The sequence below is a fragment of the Aulonocara sp. 'chitande type north' Nkhata Bay genome, linkage group LG22 (genome assembly GCF_057382095.1).
Source record: "Aulonocara sp. 'chitande type north' Nkhata Bay isolate Kocher_YH1m ecotype deep benthic linkage group LG22, A_spYH_male_GT1.1, whole genome shotgun sequence".
NCBI lineage: Eukaryota > Metazoa > Chordata > Actinopteri > Cichliformes > Cichlidae > Aulonocara > Aulonocara sp. 'chitande type north' Nkhata Bay.
In genome coordinates, this window is record NC_141364.1 from 28,014,054 (window position 1) to 28,027,278 (window position 13,225).

The 13,225-nt window shown below is 41.0% G+C and overlaps 1 protein-coding gene across 4 annotated transcripts in view; it reads left to right on the forward strand.

Annotated features, from left to right (window-relative positions):
- Positions 1-13,225, forward strand: part of LOC147304384 (receptor-type tyrosine-protein phosphatase U-like) — a 273,746-nt gene that overhangs the window by 145,788 nt on the left and 114,733 nt on the right. For all 4 annotated transcript variants that reach the window (XM_086279852.1, XM_086279853.1, XM_086279854.1 and 1 more), the window contains exon 3: positions 1,002-1,273. In XM_086279852.1, coding sequence (XP_086135978.1) covers positions 1,002-1,273 — 272 coding nt within the window. The remainder of the gene's footprint in view (positions 1-1,001; positions 1,274-13,225) is intronic.

Genomic DNA, 13,225 nt, shown 5'->3' on the forward strand with positions numbered 1-13,225 from the left:
CATCATTCATTCTAAAGTGAGTTTTTGACTGTTTTTGTTTTGATATATAGGGTTGGGCTTGTTAAAAAATGTTGGCCGTAGAAGTATTAAGATGTCATGTTGAAATGTTGCTGTTTTTGAATACTGAATAGGCATCTGCTTGTGGCAGAAAACACGGGTAAAAAAAATAAATAAATAAAGATTGTATTTTCCATTCCATTTTCTCCCACTTTAAACTGACTTTATACTGTTTTGAAGGCCACAGTCAAAGGCAAGCCTCACCCTTTATTTTCCCCACTGTATAATGTGATGCTCTTCTCATGGCCAGGGAATCTCTGGTGTGCTGCCGGGATGAGAGAGCCAGCAGTGACTCTGTGAACCTCAGTCCAAAATGAAAGTCCAATCTGACATCCACTCTGTCCTTTTGAACACACCAGATCTGAGACAGTGCTGCAAAACTGATGGCCCTGTGAAAGCAGGTAGCAGAGACAGACCAAATACAGACAAATAGCCAGAGAGGATTTCACAGATATTCCTAGTAACAACCTTGAACCTGTCAACTTTAGCTCTCAGGTTCTTTTTTGGCAGTTTAAAAATAAGAAGAAGGCAGACATTCTTCAGCGGCTCAAAACTAACATATCTAGGGTTGACATATCTATCCGTGGCTGAGGTGTTACAGGTGAAGCCCAAAGACTTGGATCTTGTTATTTTTTTATATTTCAGGTTAGTTAGCTCAATATGGCAGGTGAAAATGCTGAAATGGCTGCTGTTTGTAAAGTGGGTGTAGGTGTAGCTGCCGCTTGTTTAGAAGATGAATCTGCTTGGCAAGGTCGTTTAGTTTTATCAGCGCTAAACTTTCAAACTTCCCTTTCTCTGTCCAAGTGCTCTCGGTAGGCTCCCTGCGAGACTCTGCCGATAGTAAATGAAAACTATGAGTGCAGTCTTTTGTGATACCGAGAACTAAAGTTAAGAGAAAATAGGCTATTCTCTAATCAGTGTTAATTTTCTTTTTTTCATACCAGGGTCCTTCATGATGGTGAATTCTTCGCAGCATTATGGTGGCCAAAGGGCTCAGCTCCTTCTGCTCCCGCTCAGTGAGAACGACACTCATTGCATCCAGTTCAGCTACTTCCTATACAGCCGTGATGGCCACAGCCCCGGGGACCTCCAAGTCTATGTCCGGGTAAACTCGGGTCCCAAGGGCAGTGCAGTTTGGAATATCTCAGGCTCCCAGGGTCGCCAGTGGCACCAGGTGGAGCTTGCTGTGAGCACTTTCTGGCCCAGTGAATACCAGGTAAGAAACTGGTAACAAACACATAAACACATGAGGTTTCAGTAGTTATGTTGTTAAATACAACAATGAGCCAAAGAGTCCTGACAGCTTTCAGCTGAGGTGAATTATGTTTGGATATTTTATAAATTTATATAAGATGGTAGCTAACTGGAAATTTCTAATATTCAATCTTGTAAAAATTCTTGGTGATTCTACCCACTAATTTCCTAATTAGTGAAATGGGAGAAGAAAAAAGAGATTCGCTGACTACTTTAAAATGCGAAAGCATTCAGAAAGCTTGGCCACAGTTTTTTTTGCTGTGGTTAAACATGTTTCATAAATGGCAAACATATTGTGGCTGATGTCCGTCCAGGTAAATGGCCTGTATTTGTATAGCACTTTACTTGGTCCTAAAGACCCCAAAGCACTTTACACTATACACAATCATCCACACATCCACACATTGGTGATGGCAGCTACATTGTAGCTACAGCCGCCCTGGGGCGCACTGACAGAGGCGAGGCTGCCGGACACTGGCGCCACCGGGCCCTCTGACCACCACCAGTAGGCAACGGGTGAAGTGTCTTGCCCAAGGACACAACGACCGAGACTGTCGGAGCCGGGGCTCGAACCGGCAACCTTCCGATTACAAGACAAACGCCCAACTCTTGAGCCACGATCGCCCCCAGGTATTGCCTGGACGCTTTTTGCTGCTTTGTCTTCCGTTCTCTGTAAAAAGCCGGTGTGCTCTGGCTTTCTTATGTTTTCCAAGTATGTTCTGGGACTTCACTGCCCTTCCATGAACAAAGTACTTTTGTAGTTAAAAATACTTCTGAACCGAGCTGGTTTGAGGTGCAGTCTTCTGTTCTGTCTTGCTTGTTTACAACTTCCCATCAAAGAGAGAGGAGAGCTGTTGCTTTTTTCTTTTTCTTTTTCATATTCTCGTATTTCTGGTAGTGTTTAACTGTCAGGTTGACTAAACATGAACAACCCCACCTGTGAACGTCAGCTTTGATAACAAAGGACATTTTTCATGGTCAGACAACTGAATATGAGCAAAACTGCAGGACTTGTGGTATGATGTGGTGAGTGCCAACCACTAGTGGTGATGATTACAGTTATTACGATGATGATGATGATGATGATGATGAGATATTGTCTTGTCTGGGCCAGGGAAGACTGGGCACAAGAAACAAAAATATTTAAGCACAACTAAATAATAAATATGTAACGTACAGTACATACATGTACCATACATTTAACATACCATTACAGCAACAAAATAGTACAATATGCAATCATATTCATTTACATTTTATTTGGGATTATTTTATGAACTACAACTACACAAGACTCCTTCAGTCTATCATATTCATCGTATCCTGTTGAACAGTTACAGTTTGTATTCCCTGTTCTAGATCATATCTGGAACGAGGAAATTCATACGTCCGCATATGTCATATGCAACCACAGTCAGCCATATGCAACCATGGAAGGCTGATTAATGCAGTTTGTCAAGGGGCTGCTCAGCTACAGTCTTGGTGAGATGTTTTACGGCAGAACAGTTCTGACATTAATGGCTGAGTCGCAAAACAGTAAAAATAGAACTCGTGACTAGAAAATATCAGTGGTTGCCCAGTCATTGCAAATAGTCGCAATCACCAATTTCAATAACACACAATACTGAAATCCCCCTCCCACTCATGCTATTTAGCTAAATGTGCCATATAACCTCAGTATTTAATATAAGTATGTCAATTATAATGGAAAAAAAACAACAACAAATAAATATTCTACTATAGTAGATTCCTACATGACAAATTTAGAAAACAGTCTGGTTTCGTGTCAGACTGTGCATCACCCACATCTGCAGATCTTTGTAGAGATCAGCAGCATACAGTTGATATGTGAAAATGACCCAGGTCTGTTACATGTTCTATTGCAGGTTCTAATTTGTAGGCAAAGTTCATCCAGTTCATTTCTACTTCACTTCTATATGAACTTTTTGGCTTAATGAAAAGTTGGAATGGAATAAATTTTGCTCATGCAGAAAACAGAATTAAACTCTAATCTATAGTTTTTCCCTAATTCATTCTAAACATGGTGGAAAATGAGCAAAAATCAGCATTTGGATGAATTTCAGCACACCCTGTATCTTTATCTTCTCGGTGGCTCCATTGCTACCCCTTGTACTTTTAAAGCTCCCCGTTCTGTTAAACCAAAAGTCCTTCCACATTTGATCTTTGAGAAGTACACAAAACTGCAGGGAGCCGAATCTAGCAAGTGGTCCAAGTGGTGAGAAGAGATTATGTTTGTGTGTCCAGAAATCTCTCGTGTTTTCAATGCATTTAGAATCAGCATCGGATGGCACTATCACGCACTTCAAATTGCTTGCCCCAAATGACACAGGAAAAACCTTAATTTTGAAAGTTACAACCAGGGTTGAAAAATGCACACGGCACAGCTGATACATGTTGGGAAAAAAACACAAAGGCAAACATGGCCTTTGCCTGACTCCTCCATTGATGCTGTGCCTTCCCTAAAACTGCTGAAGATTGCTTAGCTGTGGAAAGAGCCCCAGCTCTCATTAGCAGTGGCGATTCTCCATACTAAATTTGAGTTGGTTTAAAAGAGTATTCTTTCTGATTTGAGGTTAAATGACAGTAAACAGTGTAACTGGTCAGAATCGGACTTCCATCTAAAATTAGCTACTCCATCAACTCATCATCGGTTTTGCTACAATGAAAAAGTTTAGCTTGTTTTACAGATGTGAATTCCCTTATTTGTGATGTTACTTACTTACCTGCACCAATCAGAATTCATTAATCTCTTGAATTAAATACGATGACTGCGTCTCTTGTCCTAGTATGCCTGGCTGCTCTCAATCAAAAATCTCTTATCACGAAGCAGAAGCAGGTGAACATAATGGCTTTAAACATAAAGTCATATTTGCAGGAGCGATAATTCATTTGATCTTAGTAATATGTGACTATAAAAAAGATGATTTGTATTCCTGCCGTATTCTGCTTGGAAAAAGAACAAAAAAATTAGCAAGTTGGAGCCTAACAATGGAGATGTCCGCATTTACCAACCACATTTTTACAGGAGTCAAAAACTGTTAGTGTAAAAACACCGCCAAGAGCCCCGACTGTTTTTTGATGCATTTTAATACATGGAAGGGGAGCAACATTTAAGCTTGAAGCTGGTTCAATCTAGCAATGTTGTGCCTCTAGGTAATCCATGTAAATAAATGTAAATTTGACATAAACACAGGAGCACCTCACAGAGCTGTGACTCACTTTTTGTTAAAGCGTTGCAGATCTGATTTTACCATGAAGCTCAGCTCTTCAAGGCTGCTGCAGTTCTCTTCTGTGGTTTCCTGTTACTCTGACTTTATGGATGTACAAAATAGAACCACTGTATTCCCGTGAGTGGCACTGATGTTAAATACAAATATCACACATCTTGATGCATTCTCAATCATCCAGGAAAGTAAATCCCCAAAAGTTGATTCTGTTCATCTGGACGTAGCGTTTTATGGGAGAAACGTTTCGTCACTCATCCAAGTGACTTCTTCAGTCTCAGCTGACTGCAGGTTTCCCCAATCTTATAAACAGTACATTTGCATAATGACTGAAACTAGCCCACTGAAGGTACAATGGGCTGGGAGGTCTCCTTCATCATAATTATGCAAATTCTCATGACCATTGATCAACAACCACTGATCAAAGACGACTGATCAACGGCCACGAGTACCATTCACAGAGAGTTGGGGAATGGCTGCAATCACAGCATTGTAAGATGGTGAAAGATGTACCCTTAGGCCCCTCCTCGATTCAGAGATGGACTTTCCCTTTTCACATAAATGGCCTCCTTGACTCCGCGCTCAAACCAGCATTCCTCCCTGTCCAGGATGTGTACATCCTCATCCTTGAAAGAGTGTCCACTGGCCTGTAGGTGTAAATAGACTGCAGAGTCCTGGCCTGACGAGGTAGCTCTTCTGTGTTGTGCCATCCGCTTTGCCAGAGGTTGTTTGGTTTCCCCGATGTATAAATCCTGGCAATCCTCCTGGCACCTAACAGCGTACACTATGTTACTCTGTGTCGGGGGACCCGATCCTTGGGGTGGACCAATTTTTGGCGCAGCGTGTTTTGGGGTTTAAAAGCCACAGAGACCAGGGGCCCGTTCTTCGTACCTCGCTAAGTAGGTTAGCCGGATTAGATTGTTGACGATTTCGCGTGATCCTGGATCAGTCGGTTCCCCGAAGCTCATCCGGGACTTGCTGTCATAGCAACAGAGCCGTAAGCGTAAACCTGCTCGGGAGCAGGTTTACTTTATGTAAACAGGATTAGATCGCGGCCACGCAGGTATGTCCGCTTCATTTATACGAAAGCAACAGCGATATTTTTCCACTGTTTCACCATAAATAAATAACATCAATGTAACTAAAGATAATGCAGCACTTGATCCTTTTATTGATGTACATACAGGTCATTTCCTAAAAAAGGGAAATGAACTATTAACATTCTATCACATGTATGTGATTATTACAGATGTAATTCATATTTCAGAGTAGCAATTGTAAATTACTTCGTGTAATCAAGATGAGAGACCACGGCTATAAAAGCCAAGGTGGATTTGGGAAGCCTGTCGCAGCCATGTCCTGTCCGTATACGCGACCAACCCATTGCGGAAGGTGCAAGATTGATAAGGAGAGTCCTCAGAATTCAGCGTATATTGCGGGATAGACAGGATCCTTTAGCTCAGCGCGACAGTGTGCTCATAGAGAGATATCGATATTCCCGTGAGGGTATTATTTACATAACCAACTTGTTGACGAGGGGGTGCAGGACCACCACCTGTCTTTTTTTCCTCTGCCCTTTTCTTGGTTGCTGTTATGAACAAACTAACAGAGTATTACAGGCCAGTATTACCTTGCCAAGAGACGCAAAGCAATCTAAGAGATAAATATTACCATTCTGTAGAATACTCCTGTATTCCACTTTTACTTGTTCCCATGTTCTTGTGGGTCCTGTTGTGGCTCTAATGTGAAAGGGGATATAATATAACATATTATAATATAATATAATGCCATATGATATTGGACAATATAGTGTCATATGATAGATCTACCCTACCGCCTACTGGTGTTGGCCAGAGGGGCCGATGGCGCGATATGGCAGCCTGGCTACAACCGTAGCTGCCTCCACCAGTGTGTGAATGTGGGAGTGAATGAATAGTGGTATCGTAAAGCGCTTTGGGTGCCTTGGAAAGCGCTATATAAATCCAATCCATTATTATTATTATTATTAAATTACCTACGAGTTTGATTTGTCAGCAACTTTCTGCCAGCCCTCTCTCCTTGCTTTTGCAGCCTTTGCAGTGTTCTCTTGCGTTTTAATTAAACTCTGAAACTCCTGAAATCCCTCACTCAAGAGTTCTTGCTCTGCTGCCGGAAAATACCGAGCACGCCCCTTCGACATTTTCGCCGACCAATCAGCGGGTTGCCGATCAATGTTTCTACTATCGATGCGTAGCCCCTTTTACGACACCCAGTGATGTCACATTCCTGCGTCCAGCTGTAGTAATCGTCAACAGCAGGTGTGTTCGGGGAACCGGATTAGCGAGCTCACGGTTAGCGCGATGATTTGATCTTGGATGTGTCATTTGATCTTGGATGTAGTAAGCGACGTACGAAGAACGGGCCCCTGGTGTTTAGGAAAAATGCGTCTCAACTTTTCCGATACTCCGGACACATACGGGATCACTACAGGTTTTCGCTTAGTCTCTGTCTCTGTGGCTTTTAACATCCATAGAGGAAGGAAGTGACTTGAAGAAGTCCCTTGAATGAACCGTTTCTCCCACTGAAAACGCTACGTCCAGATGAACAGAATCAACTTTTGGACAAATATCACACGTACTAATATAATAAAAACAGTTTCAGGAATAGATACACACAGTTTGTTTTTCATGCCCCATTTTGCATTTTTTTAGTGGCAGTTATATCAATATTTTTTAACACTGATGTCATATATACACTGTGTTTTCCAGTGCAGATTAGTTTTAGCGTATTTATTTAGTCATAAGGTTTTCTTTCCTTCCTTAGGATGTCAGTGGAAACAAGGTGAGGTTTTGTCAGCCTTTGGCATTATCAGCTCGTCTTCAGCTTTAGTCTTTTAAGCCAATTTCTCATCTATCCCTCCCTCCATCCATCCATTCAACCATGGAGGTGTTGGACCCTATCTTAGAGGTCATAGGGCAAGGGGTACTCCCTGGACTCCCTGGTCTATCATAGGGCTAACATAGAGAAACTGACAACCATTCACGCACACATTCACACCTGCGCTATAGCTATTAAAACATGGCTGCTGTCAGTTGTAACAGCATTATTATCGCGCTCCCAATTACTCAAACCATATGCAACAAATAGCAAATTGCCTCTGTCATATATCACAGTGGCTCAATAGCTGTATAATTACAGTGGGTGTGTGTTTGGGTTGTATCTTTATTTATTGGTCAATTTACCTGTGTGCTGCAGTGTAATCAATAGCTCTGTTTGATGCCTGTATTGTCGGTGCTGCATTATTAGCACTGTTGTGTAGCTTGTAAGATTCTGATGACTGGATCCAGTCCTGCCTCACCTCATTAGGGCTGATAATTTATCCCCTAATGCTCTCTTTCTTCCCACTAAGCCTGTCGCCTCCAACACCATTCACCTCGCCCCACCCCCAAATTGCCGTTAATGAGAAGGCAATAGCTGGTGTAAGGGATTGTGGGAGCGTGGGTGCAGCGAATAGTCAATTGACCTCAATTCCATGCGACCCTCAGCGCGGGGGAGCAGTCCGGGTGTTTGCTTCCATAACCTTGATGCACTCTGAGCCCCATCTCAATAAATCAAGAGCCAGTTAATGAGATTAGAGGGTTGCACAGATCAATGAGGACAGCCTGAGCTTTACCATCCTCAGCTCTTCTGTCCTGAGCGACTCTCACAACAGCCAAAATGATTTAAAGTAATGATTTTCTTCCTTTCTCTATGGATGTTAGAAGTTTGCATGCCACGGACTGTAGCAAAGGGGAAGGTGGAGGCAGGAGGGGGGAGCTAACGAGAACAATCAGACAAGTGAGACCAGATGGGGAGTTTGCTTAGCACTGCAGTGTTTACCATTCATGCAGGCATGCATAAGCAATGTAATCTACTACCTCGGTGACGTATGTTCAAGATGTGTGAGTGATGAGAAGGCACTGCTCTCTAAAGTCCTTCCACCAGGCATGTAGACACAGGACAGATTGCTTTATTTGTCCTATAAACCTGGATGATTGGCACCAGGTAATGGAGCAGGTAAATGTGTGCAGAAGAGTGAAGAGGCTTAAACAAAGGAACCAAGTGTGTCTATCTGTTGCGCGAAGGGCTGAGCCTAGAGAGAGGCTCTGTGCCTCTTTTTAGTATTCTCCAGAGGCCCCACAGGGGTCCACACATCCATCTGCTCAGTGCTATTGATAAAGATCACTGTCCAGCACTGCCAGCCAACAGATTAGCCACAGCAGGCCACAGAGCAGCAGCTCCACACAGGGGTAGGACCACCATATCAGAGGACTCGGGGGAGAAAGTGCGTCCCTAAGCAGCTGCTGGTGGTACTGGTGGTGGAGATTAAATAGATTAAATTCAAAGCATACTCAATAAACATTGGGTGTCAACACCTCCTGAGGGAAGACAGGCTGCTTCAGAGATATGTTGGATCGTGATCTGAGGTGCTCTTGGCCTTCAGCATTTAGGCTTTTACTGATATAAGATTTTAAATTTCGTGGCCAATAGTTCCGGATTCTACATGTCCATTGTTAATATAATGTTAACATATTTTGTCCTTGAAAATAGGATATTTTCTGATGTATCCAACTTTTTGGCAGGAAGTCCTCTTAGAAGATGATACACATCTATTTAGAGACAGGACAACTTATCCAAACTATGAGCTGTCCAACTCTGTGGGCTAAAGTAGCTGTAGTAGAGGAAATGTAGTTTTAGAAAAAAAAAATCAATCTAGGAAACTGTATGATAATCTTTTGTGCTCCATACCAACAGTTTCTTATATAAAAATCAAGGTTTAAGTTAGCATGGCTTTGTTTTATTATTTTGGATAAGGGCACAGCCACATTAAAAAAGACTATATCAAAAATGACAATAAAAAAGATCCAGTTTTAATTCAAACTGTGAAAGTATGTTTAATCAAATATTGTAATTAAGGAGTCTAGGAGACAAGTACTTAGAGTCCTGGAGAGTCTAAAATATATTCTTCTGCATCATGAGCACACATACATTTTAGAAGTACTTTGTTTCTCATATTAAGAAGTGATTCTTCAACCACTCGTCCAGAAGCAGGAAACAGACTAGCCCAGTAATGCATGAAACAATAATAATTGCTGTGTGTGCTTTTATGTCTTTTTTATATCTATTTTTATTTCTATTGTATCCTTTCATTTGAAATAGAATGAATCCCCACCTTATCTTGCAGAGGGATTGGTGTACCCTGGTGATACTAGAAGCAGTGTTGTCGTTGGCCCTGTAGGGTCTCCCAAGGTAAATGTGTTCTAGGTGAAGGGCCAGGCTAAATGTGCTTTACAAACATTTTATGGACAAAACACCCCTATAAGGGCTATTGCTACCATGCAGTAAGGTTACTGCAACTCTGGCAGTAGCCAAAGCAAGGAGGGCTGATGGGACTCTGCTGACCTCTGCTGAACTGAGGACATGATAGAAGAACTACTTTGAAGAGCTCCTCAATCCCCCTGACATGCCTTCTATAGTCGACAGAGAGCATAGGAACAAATCACTCGGGGTGAGGTCACTGAGGTAAATAATCAGCTCCTTAGTGGCAGATCTTCTTGGGTGGGTGAGATTCTCTCTGAGTTTATTAGGGCCCTGGATATCGTGATGCTGTTGTGGCTGACACCACTCTACAACACTGTGTGTTAGTCGGTGACAGGGCCTCTGGATTAGCAGACTGTGGTTCTACTTCCTCTTTTCATGAAGGGGGGCTGGCGAGTGTGTTCAAACTTCAGGGGTTTCTCAGCTTTACTGGGTAGGCCCATGCCAGGAGGAGGTGAGTGTGTCTGTTAGTTGAAACCTCAGATTCTGAAGGAACATTGTGGTTTTTGTCCTGGTCATGGAACACTGGAGTATTCCCTCAAGGGTATTTGAAGGTGTATCAGGGTTTGCCCAACAAGTCTACACGTGTAAACTGTACAGTAGGTATTGAACCTCGTCCCTCAGGGTGTCCTGTGGAAGCTCCTTCTGGAGTATGGGGTATCAGTCTTGTTGCTGTGAGGTGTCTGGTCCCCGTACAACCGTTGCCAGATCTTGGTCCTCATTGCTGAGAATAAATTGGACTTTTGCCCTTTGTCACTAATTCTGTGTATATTTTGTTTAATTCAGACTTTGTATATAGTTTTTTTTTAACACTCAGGTGTCCTAAACATGCAGCCTTATCAGTCAATTAATATCCATTAATAACAGGTCCTTCCTCTTGCAGCTTAAAAGATGAAGACTATAGCCGTGTTTCACAAGAGTTCATTGCACCTGTAATGGAAGATAAACCTGCACTGCTGAGTCTCTGATTAAATCATTAGGTGTCATTTGACTGAGTTCATGACCCTCTGCCTGACTCTGCTTGGCTCTGGTGAAGAGACTTGCTGTTTGAGAGTGGACTTTGAGGGACAGAGAGGAAATGAGTTCAGACAGGTTCACTCATTCTCTGTCATCTTGGTGCTCTTTGAAAAAAAACAAACGTTTTTTCTTTGTAACACTCTTTAAAAAAATTCACCCTTTATTTTTTTTACTCTTTGTCCTCTTGATCACATTGCCTTAATCCTGAATGTATCTCAGTATTACACCCTTACCATACCCCTATAAATTTCCTTCTCTCCTTCGTTACTTACTTCTCTTACTTAGTAGCTGCAAAAGGTCACCCTCTCAATTTTTGTTGTTTTGTTTTAGACACTTTTAAAACAAAATTTGTAAAAGTTGGACTCCTGGAAAAATGTCTTGATGTTCTAAAGCCAGTTTATAGAAGAGCTTACCGGTATGTAAATTGGATTTTTTTTTAAAAAGAAAAGAAAACAGACCAGACAAGAATTGTCTTTCCAACATTTCTTTATTTCTGCAATAGTCATTCAATGTATTTGCATTAAGCTATTACCTCTCATAGTTGTTTTTATTGGTAGTGGCAAGGTCTGCCATCGGATTGCTTACCTAAGCATGAGGGATTCACTCCAAATCTAGCCCAGCACAATTTTATCTCACTGATAACAGCTCCACATTCCCCAGCGTATCAAAGCTTTATTCATTTAATGCTGACTGAAACAGAGCACCATATTGCTTCTTTTTCATATTATAAGCATCCTCCTGAAACTTGTATTACTGCAAAGAACTGATACAACTGCAACTGCAGTTAGCATTAACAGCAACAGACATTGTTAACTTGACTGTATTAATTCATATCTGACATATAAGAGGTTAAGTAAGAATTTCTCTTCTAGTTATCTGTAGAATTATATTCATGTAATTACAAAATTATTCAGCTCACACAAGTTTTATTCATATAGTGCCATTTTACAACAGTTCACTCTGAAGGTTTATGTTAATGATGTTAAAATGACCAATTTTTTGCATTTATGCACCTACAATGCCTTATGAAAGGATCCCATTGTTTTAATCATCATATCTTATTTATGTGTTCAAAAGTTGAGCTATACATGATATATGACTACACAGTCTTGTCGCCTAGTAACCACCTAGCAATGGGCTAAAATATGTTTTTACAGTTTTTGCAGCGTCTTTTGGCATTTTTGCACCTACAACACTTTTTAAAAGCACTGTAATTTTCATTTCATTTCTCAGCCAACAGGAAAAACAGACCAAACTATATTTCAGCATGAGCATGTACTGCTAGTGAATAATGACCCAGAATATGCCACAAAAGCAGTTCTAGGACTTCTAGATGGATAGAGCCTAACTAGATGTGCATTCCATTTACTGAAGACAAAACTGAAGGTAGAATGATCTACAAACAATCAGCCACAAGAAGCGACTGCCTGGGTCTCAAAAAGTATCTCAGGGTGAGACAGAGCAGTTGGTGATTCCCATTGTGACAATAATGTTACTGTCCAAATTATTATGCACCAAACCGTGTGGAACATTTTCAGTTTTTATCAGTTTGTTCTGAAAAGTAGAATGATTAGATTTTTGAAGACTAAATATTTGGAAAATGTAACACACGCACAGTTCAATTTTCATCATTTCAAAAGAACATAGACTTACCTGAACCTAACAGTAACCTTACTTTAACATTAAACAAAGTTTTCCCTTTAAAATTTCATGATTTATATCGTGGGTTCTTTCTTTGTGTCCCTTCAAGTCCCTTCAATGTGACTGCATAAACACATTTAAGTACACACACAGAAGGAAAGAAAGCCTTCAGCATATGCTGTCTGGTCCTTTATATCACACTGCAGTGGAGCCTGTTAAAGGAACGTGGCAGGGCCACTTGCTTCTCATATATTTATGTTTTAATGCGACAAAGCCAATATAGATCAGTAGTGTTAGTTTAAGTTTACTTGAAGAAGTCAATTAACAGGACATCCTTCTCATTTTTATTCAACACATTCATCAAAAATTCTAATAACTGGTTAAATTAAATAAATTCATGAAGAATGTTGGTGTCTGTGTCAAATGATAGCTTCTTTATTAGTGTGCACCCAAAAATGTTTCCTGCAATTCTGCAATAAAAACTAAAAGCTAAAAATATTAATTACTGTGCAAATCTTGTTTTTATTGCAATCTAGTTTACAGCTTCCACTCTTCATTTTATGTATTCATAGCGAAGGCCTAATGGGACGTTGTATGGATTTTGTTAGTCTACTATCAATGTGTTATTTGTTAGTCTGCTATCAATTCTCTAGCATTGAATTTTATGAGCCAAA